This window comes from Nyctibius grandis, chromosome Z, assembly GCF_013368605.1.
Source record: "Nyctibius grandis isolate bNycGra1 chromosome Z, bNycGra1.pri, whole genome shotgun sequence".
Lineage (NCBI taxonomy): Eukaryota > Metazoa > Chordata > Aves > Nyctibiiformes > Nyctibiidae > Nyctibius > Nyctibius grandis.
The window spans coordinates 62,787,544-62,803,863 of NC_090695.1; the positions used below are offsets into that span (position 1 = coordinate 62,787,544).

Below are 16,320 nucleotides of genomic sequence, written 5' to 3' on the forward strand. Positions count from 1 at the left end.
ACCAATCTAAGGAAGCATAACAGAGATCTCTTCTATGTCCCTTTGGGGTTTTTTTGCTTCTAGTACTAAATTATTTGGATTGGAAATAATGGAAGGAAATAATTCCTTCTTTTCTTATTTCATTCTGAGTGATAAATCTTTTGCTTGTTTTATATAAACAAATTTACTTAAAAGTGACCAGTCAGACTGATGCTACTTGGTTCAAGATGCTGGTATCAAAACTCCATTCTGCTCACCATTTGTATTCTTATGCACATAAAATCAAGCTCTCTAGCTTTTAAAAAAAAGAAAAAAAGCCTTCTTCCAAAATATATTTTTTCCTTTTAGTTAAAATAATAGTTCTTGAAGAACAATTAGATACTGTTCCGTCTTTCATGAGGAACTTTAGTTTCTATGTGCAACAAAAGGTAAATTAATATTTTATTTCCCCAAAAAGGGGGAAGATAATCTAGGCTTAGAAATTAAAATCAAAAAACTATGCGAGGTTTGGAAAAAAATATAGATACGAATTTCAGTTAGGAGTGGAGTCATAGAAGTATATGACTTCCATATATTTTTAAGATTTTTAAGCAAAGTGAATCTAAAATTATAATAAATTGTGAGAGTCTTATTTATTTCTCTTAAAGCCACCAGTTCTGGATTCATGTAATTCTAGACATAAACATAAAAAGCCTAAGCATAACTTTATTTTATAGATGGACTAACTTGATTTGTTGAATTATAGTTCTGTGCCCATAAATATAATTTATTTTCCTTTCTTGAATTACTGTTTTCCACAGTTAGTAGTTTTGGCAAATTGTAGATTTGAACGAAACTGAGTTTCATGGAGTGTTGCCTTGAATTAAATAGTCTTTGAGTGCACTTCATCCCCTCTCTCAGAAGAAAACTGAAATAATGGAGTCGTGGATAGATATTTCAATAAGGATTAGCAGAGACTGAATTTCTCTATGGGCAATCATGGGTGGGTTTTGGAACTGTGCCACATCCCTCTGTGGCTACAATGGAAGCGCATGGGTTTGAACAATTAGGAGCTCATTACTATGCACTATTTAAGTGTTTTACACAGATGAATCAGTTTAAACTTGGATCCCTTGCATTGGGCTTTTTGGTACTAGTCTAGGTGTTTTATGTAGGCTACATACACAGTTGCTGATACTTTCCATTTAAATCTGCTGCATGGAGCTCAGTGTAGAATGCTTTGTGCTCATCTTTTGTGTACTATTACATTTTTGCCTGCGTAAAATAGCATTTCAGATCCTAATGAGATTAAATCCAGGCTTGCACTAAAGAAATGGGGTTAATGCAGTTCCATTAGCTAAAGGTACAGCAGTTTGATTCATACTTCTAAAGAGTGGTTTTTAGTCTTACTGCAAGAAGTGCTGAAATCACTCACATTACACCAAAATGCTCTAAAGGAACACATCTTTGCAAGCACTGAGTCTTTAATTGCAAGGAATTTTTCCACAGATGATATGTTTCCATAGGTGTGGCTTTTGCTAGGACTAGTCACGTTTAGCTATGCAAAGGGAATTTCTTATACAATATTAGTAATTACTGAAATGTTGTTATGTAATAAATGATCTGGGATATCACTAAACCGAGTTTTATGGAACAAAGTTTTTTAAATCCTAGCTTACTTTAGAGAAGCTGTTGTATTTATTCTGAAAAGGGGATATGGTTAGGGTTGTGATTTTTTTTTTTTAATAGTAAATCAGTGGTGGTGTTCCATTTAATATAGCATGTACCTGATGAGCAAAACCCAGTGATTTTTATGCATCACTTAGTTATGACAACATGATAGACATAATTTGCAGGTTAGGTGGCTGTTTTAAAAATGGATTTTTATGCGAGTTCCACTTTGAATTGTGCAAGTAAAGGGCTGTATCATGCTCATTCAAGTATAATTGTATCTTGGTTTTCAGTTTGATTGTAATTGATTTTATTGGTCTCTATTAGTCATCTCTGGTTGGTTGAGCATGTTGCTCCAGCATACTTTTTGAAGCAAAATAAAATAAGGCTTTCCAGAACATTTCAGGCAACAGACAAGAAGCATCTTTATTCATTAGTCCGTTGGTGTGCTTCAACACCAACAATGGAGTTGAAGTCATGTAACCACATAAAACATCTGTTTAGTGTATAGTTGTGTGGGGAACAAAATGAAGATCTTTGTCCACAGGACTCAAGCATTTGATATCTTTTTGATTTTTTCCTTTGATTTAGCAGCCTTAGTACTTGATTGATGCTTCCATTTGTAATGGTCATTACTGCCTTTAGTTCATTTGGAAATGTGCTTGAATCACAGTCAGCTCTGATAATTGTGTTTTTGATGAACCAAAGTGAAGGCATGGCCCTTGTGAGTTGCTGTACAATTACCGTGTCTTCTAGCTTCTTGAAACATAGGCCTATATGAAAATGAGAACTCATAAATATAAAAAAGTAATTTGCTAGCCACATGACAGATCAAATATGAAACCTGAAAGCAAAAATGCTATGAGACCACTGAAAGAATTTCTTTTTTTAAAAAAAAGTAAAGGTTCTGATTGTAGTTGACCATTTAGAGCTGCGAGAATAGAAAGTTTATGTGATCTGTTAGTAGAATAATAAATTCCATTTTAATTAAATTGATTTCTGATTAATAGTATTTTTTCATGCAAGTGAAGAGGAATAAGCTAGGTGGCCAATCCATTACTTTTGCACTGATGTTGCATTCTAATTTCCTTCTCTCTACTAGCTCTAGCTCCATTTATTAATTATTTTTTTAATAAATTAATTTTGTAACATAAACGTATAGGCAGTGAACTTTTCCATAACAACCTCATTTGCTTCCCTTTTAACATTGTAAAATTGAGAAAGTCTCTTCTGATCTTAGCTATAAAGTGGTTACCCACTTACAGTAATTTCAGGGCTTGATCATAGTTGACATAAACAGTGTTTTTGAAAGAGACCTAGGATGGTCTTTCTTTAGTGTCATTATTCTCAAAAAATAATAAATACTTAATGTTAGGCAAGGTTTCTCAGTGAAAGATACCTATTTTATTAATTCAGCTTATGTCATTGGAATAAGTAGATAACTTTTAAGGCTCTCTAGCCCTTCCTCAGAGCTTCTGTTTCTTCTGAAATAGAAGCAAAACTACTTGAGAGATAAGAATAATTCCAAAATCTAACTAGTTTTACTAATCAATTCGACCTTCTGAGATAAAGAGTAGGAGCTATTGAGTGAAGGGAGGAATAATCAGAGAGAGACCAGTCATTTATTACATGGTGGGTTGGCAGAATAGGTGGTTTTCTTTTGTGACATAGTCATGGTTGCTGTAAAACCTGTATTATTTTAGGCATCTAAGGCTGAAAATATCATATTTCTTTTCTTAAGGATTGCAGAGTGTGCCTTGTGTGCAGTTATGGATATTCTCCACATTTAATACTTGTACCACTGATGAAGTCTGGCTTGCCAAGAGCTGTTTCTGTTCTTAGTCATATTAGTCAGTCCTTGTGTAGTTACCTGGAGCAAATGCATACAATACAGTTTTTTAATTTAAGTTAGTCTAAAAATCAAATTTTTTCAGTGTGTCTTTAACCCAATGTGTCGTGAAAATAGGTTTTAAATTGACTGTCACATATGTAATGTAAAATTTGACTTCCCATTTCAACAATGGCTTGTAGCACTTGGATCAGAAATGCTAATTTGATTTTAAAATTTTATAAAATAAAGGTCACCTGTACTAAGAGTAGTAGGCTTTCTGTACCTCATAAACTTCCAGAGTGCTGCGTAAGGAAAAGAAATAAGAACATGCCTGTGATAAGTCTGCATTTCTTAGTTTGTCATTTCTAAGTATAAATCTTTAGGTGTTAATAATTTTGAGTTTATGATTTTAAATATATATCTGTGGAATACGTTTCTTGAGTGATCATGAAACTGTGTATGTGTACGAAAATGGAATTTCATGTACTGTGAACTCAAAGTCCAGATCATTTCTGTATTGTATAGTGTCTCTCTCTCCCCTGTTTGTTCCCCCCTTTGTTTAAAGGATGTAGAGCCTAAACACTTGATAGATTAATAGATGTATATCTGTGGAGAATGTGTATTTGGAATCTGGGTAGCTGCAATTTAGTGAAAAAATGTGTTTATTTACACAGTAATTTTAGCTGTGTAACATGGTAACAGGAAAAAAAGAGGCATTTAGAGTATTTATGTTTCTGTCAAACATTTTTAATGTGTGTGCATTTGCATGCAACTACAATTGTTTGTTTTGTCGATGTTGCAATGGAAAGCTAGGCTTTAAATTGTGGTTTATGTCAAAATTTTAAAATATAGCTACTAATTTTGAATGTCTCAGATTATTAGTATTCAGCATATACATATACACTCCCCAAACTGAATGCTAGTTAAGAATACATGAGCATAAACATCTTGGCCAAATTTATGTTGCAAGTCAGTGACAGAACAAGATTAGAATTCAAAACTTAAAACAAAGGCAGAGAAAATATAAATAATAGAGTTGTACTAGAATTTTGAGATTAGGACACTATCAACTTAGTACAACATCACAGCCAAGTACATGTGCCCTCCTGAGAGGTGATGGTGTTGATGCAGGCAGTGGCATAGATCAGCTGTTATTACCAGAAAAAAACAAATTCCAGTAGAACAGAGTTGTCGGGATTATTCAGCCTAGACTGAGGAAGTACTGGATGAGCTGTTATATCTTTTAGAAATTGTATACACAAACATTCTATTATTCATGCAGGATTGCAGCACCATTGATGTTTATTTAATACCTTGGACAAAGATATTTGAGTAAATTTTCTTTCTTTCTGAGTGTACGTTACACTTCAATAAGATTATGTAAATTTTTCATTATGCTTTTTCTCTTTATTTGCATATGTCCCTTTGTTGTATTCCCTGCTCCACATGCTGCCCACATGGACCATCAGGTCCATTTTAGCAGATCTGCTTGCCATCCGTCCATCCATCCATCCATCCATCCACTCAATGAGAAGTCTGTACCGGTGCAGGGGGTGAATCTGTCCCAGGGTCTGGACTTGGCATTCATCCTTGCTAATATTTTATGAGGTTCCTGCTGATAAATATTAATAAATATATATTTATACATATATTTTATATGTATAGGTTGGATGGCACTAAAGTGAGGTCACGTGAATGTTTGGTATCTCCATGACACCCACATTTCCATTATTCTGTGGCTTCAGTAAAGTTGCTGGGGCTCTTGTTGGCCAGCCCTGCTCTTTATGTTTTTATCTGGCTCATAGATGACATTCTTTGTCCGGTCATACCTCTTCAACCCCCAAAATTTTAAATTATCTGAAAGCTACTAGTATCTAGAGTGCAAATCATTAGGTAACAGAATTATCTTCATGTGACATGTTAAGAATAAGTTATCTGCAGTTAAATACAGTTGGTTTAGTTGCCGTCTATTTTTTAGAAAAATAGACTATGCAACAGGAATGGTACATTTAGGAGTTTGTAATTCATAATCATTGCATTTCTGTTTGAAGCATTTGAAAATAGCATTTAGAATTGCCTTATGGTAGTAGTTTTCAATGGATTATTATTAAAGATACTTCACTTATCTCAAACTGGAACAGATTAGGCTTGTCTCTAGAGAGAGAAAGAACAGCATACACGCATCTAGTTCACGGGACAGCCTATGTAGGGTGGTGATTGTTTATAAAGGTTTCTGTAGTTATTCCGGAAAGAGTAATCTTAAGAACTATAGGGTTTCGCTCAACACCAGTGTCCTATTTACCTCCGTTTAACATTTAGTATTTTGAAATTTGAGTTATGGTGCACTAGTGATTTTGAAATTTTTTATATATGTTTAAATTACACTGTACCTTCTCAATGCAAGACTTAAAAGGGTTTCGGATGAGTTCTGCGTTTTAAAGCATTGACCATCTTCCAGTGTTTTGACACAACTAATTTGACTAAAGCAAACTATAATTAAACTATACTTCTGGGTAACTGCTGCCTAAAAAAGAGCGTACAGTGGAGTCCTTTTACAACGAGCGGTTGAAGCAATAAATCCGTTAAAAGAATAACATATGTTTAATTTTAGTAAAATTCTTCTTAAAGTTTGGGTTTCTTTTTAAAAAGGAGAACCTATGAAAGCTTATACATGATGTTGTAATGAACCTGCTGGCACGTTACTTAGGAGAAACAGTTTTCACCACTGTAGCTAGTAACATGTTGTATGCCTTACAAAACAGGAAAAGTAAGTAGCGGCAAAGACTAACAGATAAAACCAGTTAGATCTCAGAAATTGAAATGAGAAAAGGTATTTTTGTAAAAACAGAATGTCAGGTGTTATTATGACCTTAAAATAACAAATTGGAAATAAGAAATGATAAGACTTCTGTTATCCCTAACGATCCTATTATGTGTTTGACTGTTGTTCTGTACTTTCCCTCCTCTTAAAGATTTCATTCTCCATGTGAAGCTGGCTGCCTTTCAATGGAAGATGTACCTTCCATGATGATTGTTCTGAAGTCTCAGTCTCACAAATTTAGCTGGCAGAGTGAGAGACAGCGTTCCACTTAATTTTGCCTGGTTTTCAGTGTGACTTTTGTTCATGTTAATGTGGTGAGAAGTCAATGTTTTAGATGATAAAGAGCTATTCTTTTTGGTGATTCAGTGTTTTTGAAGGAAAAAAACCCCTCTTTTGCTGGAAAGCTCCTGGCCAGTTCTAGTCATGAAAAACTGAGCTTGGATACTTCAAATGGACATGAGGTAAGATCGGAAGCAACACCTGGGGCATCGACTTTGCTTTAGTGGTAGATTCAGAGCTGGGAGGCACAGGAGAATTAAACAGACCAAAGGCTGGTGTAAGTGCCTTCTAGTGTGACTTACTACTTTTATACTACATTTATAGATTTGCTTTATAGACTGATGACTTAGCTGGTAGTGACAAGAGGAGGAAAAGATGGTGTATTTGCTGATCACAGAACCGTTATGAGCCATGAGGCATGATGTGGGTGTGAAAGATGCATCTTAACTTGGGAAGGACATTTAGTGGGGATACAGAAACTTTATTCTCATTTCTCAAAGTTGCAGTGAAATGATAGCTGAAATATGGCTTGCAGTTCTGTTTGCTGATGTTCAGAGAGAGGAATTCAGTTGTGGCTGCGAAGATAATTATAGTAATAAAGCCTATTTCATCAAGCAACAGTAAAAGGCTGATGTGTTTATCATCACACAGCAGAAACTGCGATACACACACACACACACAGAATCACACGGAATGGTTAAGGGTTGGAAGGGACCTCTGGAGATCATCCAGTCCAACCCCCTGCCAAAGCAGGTTCTCCTAGAGCATGTTGCACAGGGTCGTGTCCAGGCGGGTTTTGAATATCTCCAGAGAAGGAGACTCCACAACCTCCCTGGGCAGCCTGTTCCAGTGCTCTGTCACCCTCAAAGTAAAGAAGTTCCTCCTCATATCATACAATATGATTACCTTTTATAAGAACACTGGAGTGAATACCAAGGAGCCTGGAAAGCTGGCCAAGGAGGAAAACAATGTAGACCCAGGATCAGAGAGATCTAAAATAATGGCCGTGAATAAATTAAGGTTAGAAAATTGGAAAGATTTCCAACTATTAGAAGAGAAAGATCTGAAACAAATTTCAAATAGGAATAATAAAATAATAGAGCAGCAGTTCTATTGAAACTACTTTAATTAACAATAACAGCAAGGAAATACATTAAAAGAAGTCTAGGCTGATAAAGGATCTGTGTTACAAGGGTTACTGTAAGAAAGCCTCTGTTTTATGAAGTCTTGAATGTGTAGAGGGCTGGACTTGATCTGTGGATCTATCACATCTAAAATACAAAGGCAATTTGCATTTTCTGTTCTAGGCTGTTTCTTATCCTTTATTCATTTTTCAATACTACAGGACTTAAGCAGTGAGAATTAAGGTAGTATAATGAGAATAATGAAATAATGCATGCTGCACATGCGTGCTGCACATGAAATAAAGAGAAAATTGGATTTGATTTAGTAATTCTCTTTCTTTGATTTCCTGGCTAGAGTAAAAAGATGAAATGGCTTTTTATGACTTTGAGACAGTAATAAAAAACCTGAAAATCCATTGTGCTAGGTAAGTCAGTAGAGGAATCAGCCAATTGTTCTCTTGGCTGGTGCTCTTTTCAGGACGGTGTCATTTGTTCAGAAAAATAGGCATGGCCTGTGTTAATACCAAGTGCTCCAATCAGCACTGGAGAAGTCCAGATGATTCTCTTGATAGAAAGTGGTCTTTTCCTGCCTGGGTTTTTGCTCCTTCACAGAATACGTTTTGTGCTTTTATCTAAAAAAGGCACTTAAAAGAAATGAGAGAGATTAGAATTGATAAATGTTATGTATTTTATTTGCAATTTCATTTTATGTGTAGTGAATGCCTATTTACTAGTGAGTAGCATAGTGAGTGCTGCTGAGTAATAACATAATTATTTTCCTGCATCTATGTGGATTTTTCAGAGAGTGAGGAGTGTGTACTTCTGTGTGCGTATAGACATTGTAAAACACTGTAAAATGACAAAAGAAGCAAGGCTAATAACTACTTCAGCATTTTAATGTTATTCTTCAAATATTACAGATTTTTAAACAGTATCTCCTTAAGATGATGATCATGAAAGATGGATATACTGTGCTGGAAACGAGGGAATTTGGACTTGCTCTGAAATCTGTGTTAGTCTTTAGCAAAAAATGGTTTCGTACCCTTGTGTTCACCCTTGTGAATTGTGTACCAATTCATAACATACCCTTTTAGGTAACATATTGATTAAAACGAATCCTAACCATACATTAGCTAGGGTAAAACCCATGTGGTATAAAGCCCATGAAATATAAATATCATATCATCATTACACATTTATTAAGAGGATCATGCATTGTATCATGGGAAATATTTCAGCTTTTCATCTTTGGTATGGTTTGTTGTGGATTTAGAAAACTCCATGGACAGAAGAAAGCAAAAGAAATTATAACTTCTGTGGTAAACCCAGATACCATGGGACCTATGGTAAAAGGGACAATGCTGAAACAAAACAGATGTGAAACATGGATAAGGAGATTATAACGTTGTAGTGATACAGATAGGTTTTTGATGTGGATCCTTGTTGATGTATGTTCCTTTGCAGCTTTTCCCTTCCTTTCTTTAAATCTGGAATTAATTGAAACTCTTTAGAGCTCAGTGTTGTTATTGAGAGGTTTACCTGTAAGCAATGAAAAGCTTTTTTGAAATGTTTGGAAAATCACAGTTTGAACTATCTACGCTTATGTTAGTTTTATAATATCTGTTTTTGCCGGTTTATAACCTTATGATAGGTGTGCAAAATGCATCCTTTACCCTTAAAGACATTGTATTGCAGCTGTGCAGACAGGTTACAGCTTGAGGGTTAATTATCTCAGATGTGACATGAGAATTTCCCGAAGTGCCCTACAAAAATTCTGACTTTTGGGTCTTTATCTTGGAGGTGCGAGTACTGATCCATTATAAGCTGTGGACTTCATAGCCTAATGATACAAATTATACTGAAGCATTTTTGTCTAACTTCCAATAATATCTAAGTCCATCGCAAAGAACACATTAAACAGAACTGAGACGTTTCTGCAGGTGCCTTTTTGCATAAATTAAAAATACGTCCCAAGTGTGAAAAGCTAGCCATGTAACTTAGGGTATTTATACTCTGTAAATGGCCGATGTGTAAATAAGCCTACATAGAATTTTTTGTATCTTTTATATCTTACAAGTGCAGTCTGCAGTTTAGAGATACACGTTCTAATCTTAGAGGTTTACCTTCTAATTTCAGATTTTTATCTAGGGATAAGAAATATGAACTTCTCATTCAATAGATTGGCACTATTTGGGACCACTTGGGTGAGTAGGTTTTTGCAGAGCTGCAAGGTTCTTGCAGGCAATATAGCCTGTCACCAGCCTCTCAGTTGAAACACAAATACCTTTTCTTAGCTTAGCTGTATTTCAGCAAAATACCATTGGAAGAACCCAAGTCTTTCAGCAAGATAGGTTGCACATCACTGAGAACTGAATAACTAAAATTCAGAACCTGAAACTATCATGGGAGGCTTGTGTGCAGTGAGTTTGGAGCATGGCTATGAAACAATACGTTGCTGGTGAGATATTCTTATCACCAAGTAAATTTGCTGCTTCTCCACCACCCTTCAGTAAATAGGCAACTGAAGGGTATAGAATCTGTACAGGCCAGACAGAAGGTCTGACAGAAAGAGCTTTCTCCACAATGAGACGCATTTTGTTTTTACTTGAAAAACTACTCTATCCAAGTAAAGACTTTTAAAAAAAGTTAATGTAGCATTCATGTTGCAGAGCTAAAAAAGTAGAATGTCAGTTTGAGCAAAAGTTAATGTTGCTGTTGGAACTTTATTTTGGCAGTGCTGCAGTATTTGCTATCCTGGATTTTTTTTTTGAAGTTATGACTTAACTGCACGTATAATAAAATATACATGGTTTCTAATGGAGCTGATTTAACTTTGAGTTGGAACTTTTAATTTATAAGCATAATTCAGTAAGAATAGGGAAAAGTTGAAGTAGGATTACTGGATTTCCAAAGCATTTTTATGAAAAAAGAAAAGGGGTTGAGGAATTAATTCTACCTGTATCTTGTTGCAGTTCACCATATATAATGTGGTATGTCTTTCAATTATTGTTATTATTGAATGTTCCCTGGTAATTTCAGAGTGTACAGCTATACTGAATTGATTTTAAAATCAAATGATAGTTCATGTGTTTCCAGTTGGGTTTCATAAATATGAAATGTTGTATGTACGTGACCATTAATAAATATTTTTAAAATATTAAAAAAAATAGTTACAGAAGTGGCTACAAAATTGCTAACATGTTACCATTTTAGAGATTGTCTGACAAAATTACAGGTGGTATAATTTACATCCTCCAGACTAAAATGTACCTTGAATATCACTTGTCTTATAATGGCGGTTGAAGCATTAGGAAATTCTACCTTGCACAGAGGCAAGGTGCCAACAGTAGCTGAATGGCAGTGTCTCATGTAAAGAAAGGATTTCTTGTACTTTACATCACTTGCAAGAAATGTGGTCAGTCCAGCTGGCCATAAGAGGAGAGGCACACTTTGGCAGTGGAGGCAGTCAAGAAGTATTGCTGGTAAGAGTGTAGAAGGTTTTAGGGGTGGAGGTTTTATTTTGAGTAGGTCTGGTTGTGGTGCACATTGATAAAAAAGGCATTTGTGGAGTGGGATGGAAGAACTGAGATATGCAAAGGGACTTCAGACTGCAAGATACAAGTTAATGTTCAGTTTAATGGGGAAAATGTAGCTGTATCAAAGCAGCTTTTCTGGAGGTCCTAGTGAATGTCTGCAAACTTGAATAAAAATCAATAGGTATTTCACAATCCTATCAGTTTCACCGTTGTGACTATATATCATGTTGTCTCAATTGCCTTGTTTCCAAGGTATGTTAAATTTGTCAGAGCTCTCAAGTGATATTTAGGAGGCTGTCAAGCTTTTACAGATTGTGAGGTTACTAATAAATATTTGACAACATTTAATAAATTCCAAAGTTATGGATCTGTTGGCTTCTTTGAGTTCTGGTCTGCTGAAGGACAGCACTGGACTTAACCAACAATGTCTGTAAGCACTTGCAGTGCAGGCGTCACAAGAACAGTGTATGTTACTCATTGTAAAATGGGAAAAAAAAGGATGCTTTTTAAAATAAATGTCAGAGAAAGTGGAGTCTATAAGTCATGGAAAGTTCAATAACCCTGTGTCCACCCTTCAGTACTTCAGGATCTTAATAGATGCTTTTCTATATTTTTCTCATCATAATTTTTATTAATGGTCTTGATATATTTTTGAGATCGCATTTACTGTGGTTGGAAAGAGAAAGCTAGCTAGTTTTACTTTTGTGTCTTGTCAGCCTTTTTCATACTCTAGAACTTGAATCCTTCCTGCATGGCAAATAACTCTTTAATAGTGCTTTTTGACCTGTAATGTTGTAAATGAGCAAATGACAGGAGGAGGAATTGTTCTGTTTATTTCCACTGCAGTTAAAGTTTATGCATACTGTAAAGCTACTGTACCAGTTCCCTACTGGAGTTTGCTGTAGGCTGTGAGCACAGAAACTACATTTGCTCAGTTCTTACGTTCTTTCTTGTTGTCTATTATCCACCATCAGAGAAAGCATACTGTACAGGGTGGACCTTTGTTCTGACCCAGTCCAGTTGTTCATACATACTTAGCATATATGTGATTATGTTCTTAATATTGTCAATCAGTGGTGCAGGTGATCAGCCAGCCTGGCAAAACAGGGTGGGGACAATCTTGCTAGATGGAAAATTTCCTTGAGAAACAGGATGTCAAGATTTGAGAAGGGGAGATTCTGAAAAAATGATGCAATTTACGTATTTTTGTTGAAATATTTGCCTATAAAAATCTCTTGAGAAATGAAAATACTTCAAATGTGGTCTCCAAACAGTAAAGGCACAAATGGTGAATTCTGTTTTATGTAATTACATTCAGTAAAGCTATCTGAAATAACTTGTTACATCTTGCAACACATCTCAAACTTGTGTTACAAAATAATTTATTGCATGCACAGCCTTGTTAAAACATTTTTATTGTGGAGGTAGTCAGTGATTGTTTGTGGTCACTTCTTAAGTAGACTGTACTTTATTTAGGTATCATCATGCACTGTGAAGATAGTTTAAAAATCATAACAAATATTAGAATATTGGCAATTTAAGCAGCACTTGTACCAAATACTGCAGTAATTTCTGATAATGTGTTTACAGAGGGAGACTTAGGTCTAAAAAAGGAAATATTTTATTTCTGGCTAGGAAACTTGAAATTTGGAATCTAGAGGAAATGCCAAACATATCAGGGTTTGTCTGGCAGTAAATTAATAGGCAAATGGAATTTTGAGGGGTAACAACCACAGACCCTCTGGGTGGACCTGATGTCTGTAGTTTCTTTGTCCATTGGTCTCCTTTACTTCATTTTCTTTTCAACAAATCAGATTTCTTTGGATTTGTGTCCTTTCTGTGATCAGCTTACACTTCACTCTCCACTGTCAGCTTGAGAGATTCTTGCTTTGTTGAGTAAGGTTATGAGAATAATAGCACCTGTTGAAATGTGTCAGAATATGCAAACCCATCTCAGTTTTGCATGCTTCACTACTTCATTTGTACCTAACAAAAAAGAAGAAATCCTTTTGCATGTGCAGCATCAGCTTGTTTTGATAAAATTAGTCATCATCTTAAGAATCTTGAGAGCAGCATCCTATAGAGAATGATTTTCCTAAAGATTTGAGGTAGTGTATCTTAAACCAGACTGGAAGCAGAGGAGTTCCGAAGAGTTTAAAAGGCATGGAAAAATTGTTGCTACAGATCTTAAATCTGGGGGCCAGTACCTGAACGCATGCTTTTAACTCAGTAGTCTTTGCATAACAGTCTGAATATTTTCCCGCTATCAGGGCTATATGGTATGACGTCGTGCATGTATGTGTACTTCCTTAGGGCGCAGTCCTTCTATTAAAAAAAAATCCCAGAAAGGATTGCATTGAATGCTATGGCAGCAACTGAAAGCCAGTCAAGAGAGATAATACTGACTCTCTCCCCGCTGTGACTTCTCCAAACTCTGCGCAGCAGAGTGGAGTGAGCAGGTAGATAGAGAAAACCTCTAGGAGCAGTATAATGTGTGTGCTGTGCAAAGCCCGGAAATGCAGTTAATTGAAGACAGAAGTTGCTGGCACCTATGAATTGTTTCTTCAGCCTTCAGCAATGAAGGTACTTAAAGATGGAAAGCTATAGTGAGTTTGAATAATAAGAACATGTGAAGTTCTTACCCTGTTAAGTTTGAAAAGTTGTTTGAGCTTGCTTTAGTATATGCAGTAGTAAGAGCTGGAGACTTTTATTTTTATTGTGTTTCAGCTGAAGTCAGATCTTGATAGCATCATTAGAATCATGATACTAAATTTAATCTGGACTTTTAAAATCATGGAGGAAAACCTTCTTCAGAGTGGGGTGCCGATACGCAAATTAAAGATTTTGCCTGAGTCAAGAATAAATCGTCAGTTCTGGGACATTTTACAAACAGTACAAAGCCTAAGATTACCAGAATGTGTTTCAAAACTAGTAAGAATTTAACTAGTAAACAAGAATTGTCTTTTGCACTGTACATTGAAGAAAACCTTTCATTTTTATACTGCAGATGACATTAATATTTTGTTGCTGACAGTTGTAATATGCTTATTAAGCTATATGTACATTTTCTACATCTGATAGGGATGCATTTTTCCTGTGACAGTATTGCTGCTTGCCTTGGGCAGTTTGGTGGGAGCGTGAAGAAGTACAGTTTTGTACAGCCTGTACTTGCACACTGTGTGCATCTGCTTCCCAAGATAGTGGAGAGTAGACAGCAGGGAAAATTTTCATTGGGGGTCATGACATGGCAACTCTATGTCCGTTTATTACAGAAATCTAGTTTAAGATGCCTGTTGAATGCATGAAGAGACAAAAGAGTAGTGAGAAAACAGGGAAGGTGAGCGTGGTGGAAGTTTACATAAGGTGAGAATTAGGGAATTTTGAATCTACCACTTTTTTAGGGGAACACACCATTATTAGGTACGCCTGTGTCCATGCAAGCATGCAGCTGGTAGTAATAACCTGCAAGAGGGGGACAGGCATGTAACTCTGTGTGGATGGCCTCTGTGGGATGACACTAGGGACTGCCCTGTGCTGTGCTGGCCACAACTGGTTCCAGTGGGCTCCAATGGACCCGCCGCAGGGCACAGCTGAGCCCCTGAGCCAAGATGGCAATGACCCTGGGAAAAGGAAAGGGTAAAACACTGTCCATCAGTGTGAGGAATGAGGGAAAAAAAAGTGAGAGAAACATCCCTGCAGACACCAAGGGTAGAGGAAGAGGTGGTGCTCTAGGCACTGGAGAAGATATCCCCACAGCAGGAGGAGGCCATGGAGGACCCCAGGCCAGAGCAGGTAGGCATGCCCTGAAGGACACTGCAGGCCATGCAGAGCCTATGCCGGAGCAGGCTTATCCTGAAGGACTGCAGCTTGTGGAGAGGGAGGAAGGGTAAAGTGTAAGGATGAGGGAGCAGCAGAGAGAAACTGTTATGTGCTGGCCATACCCCCCATTCCCCACCCGCCCTGTGCCGCTCAGGGTGTGGGGAGAAGGTGTGGTTTTCATTTGTCTTTGTTTCTCCCTATCCAAATCTGTTCTAATTGGCAATAAATTAAATTAATTTTCTGCAAGTCGAGTTTTATTTGCCCATGATGGTAATAGCTAAATGATCTCCCTGCCCTTATCTCGACCCATGAGGTTTTTTTTTTTAATCTTATTTTCTCCCCCTGTGCTGTTGGGGAGGTCAACCCACCACAGTAGTGAATTGTTTCGTGAATGAAATATTTTGCTTTGACATGTCGAGCCACAAGTTTAGAAACTTCCACTGCATAACTGACTAATCACAGAATCACGTAATGATAAATTGTAGACCACTGAGACTCATCCTTTGGAGGTGGCAAACCAGTTTTTTAAAAAAGTAAAAAAGCCTTACTCTTTTGACATTTCTTTGAAGTCTATGTTATGTCATCTGCATTTATTATTGCATTTCAGTGAATGTCTGTGATGAAAACCACACAACATACTGCCAAATGCTATTTTATAACTGTCTCGTGGTATGTAGAGTCTCGTTTTGGACACAGTATTATCTGTGCCCCATCTCTTCTCTAAGATATTAAAATGGGAATGACTTAATCTCTGACTGTAGTAAATGCTTGTGGATATTCTGTTGTCTTGTTTTTTTTCTGATCATGATAGCAAGGGAAATACATTTTCTTCTTTTCTTCTCAGTTGCTGTTCTTATGAAAGCATATTCATTTTTCTTATATTCCTTTGCTGCCTTATTTGTATAAATTCTGCAAGAAAAAATATTGTGTTCAAGATCTGCATTGTTTCAACTTTGAATGATAACAAACTGCCACTCTGCATTGGTGTGCAAGGAAGAGTATATAAGAGTTTCAAGAAATCTTTGCCAGTCTTGACATTTCCTGGCTTATACCCAGTATCTGGTAACTATATGCATAGGTGGTCTTCACAAATTTACTTCGCTTTATGTTTCTATAACTACTCATGGTAATATAACTTTATTAGAAACAGTAGACTTCAGGTTTTCGTAGGATACATGATAGAATGTCAAATCCTTATATATGCTCCAAATAGGAAAAAAATTACTGTCCTTTTAGGAAAGAAGTGCTGGGCAGAATAGATTAGCATGAGTGTTCTAACAT

General features: G+C 36.3%; 1 protein-coding gene across 1 annotated transcript in view; it reads left to right on the forward strand.

The window, feature by feature from the left end:
- Positions 1–16,320, forward strand: part of ADAMTS19 (ADAM metallopeptidase with thrombospondin type 1 motif 19) — a 144,588-nt gene that overhangs the window by 11,898 nt on the left and 116,370 nt on the right. The window contains exon 3 of the mRNA XM_068423384.1: positions 12,034–12,044. Within this exon, the coding sequence (XP_068279485.1) occupies positions 12,034–12,044 (11 nt within the window). The remainder of the gene's footprint in view (positions 1–12,033; positions 12,045–16,320) is intronic.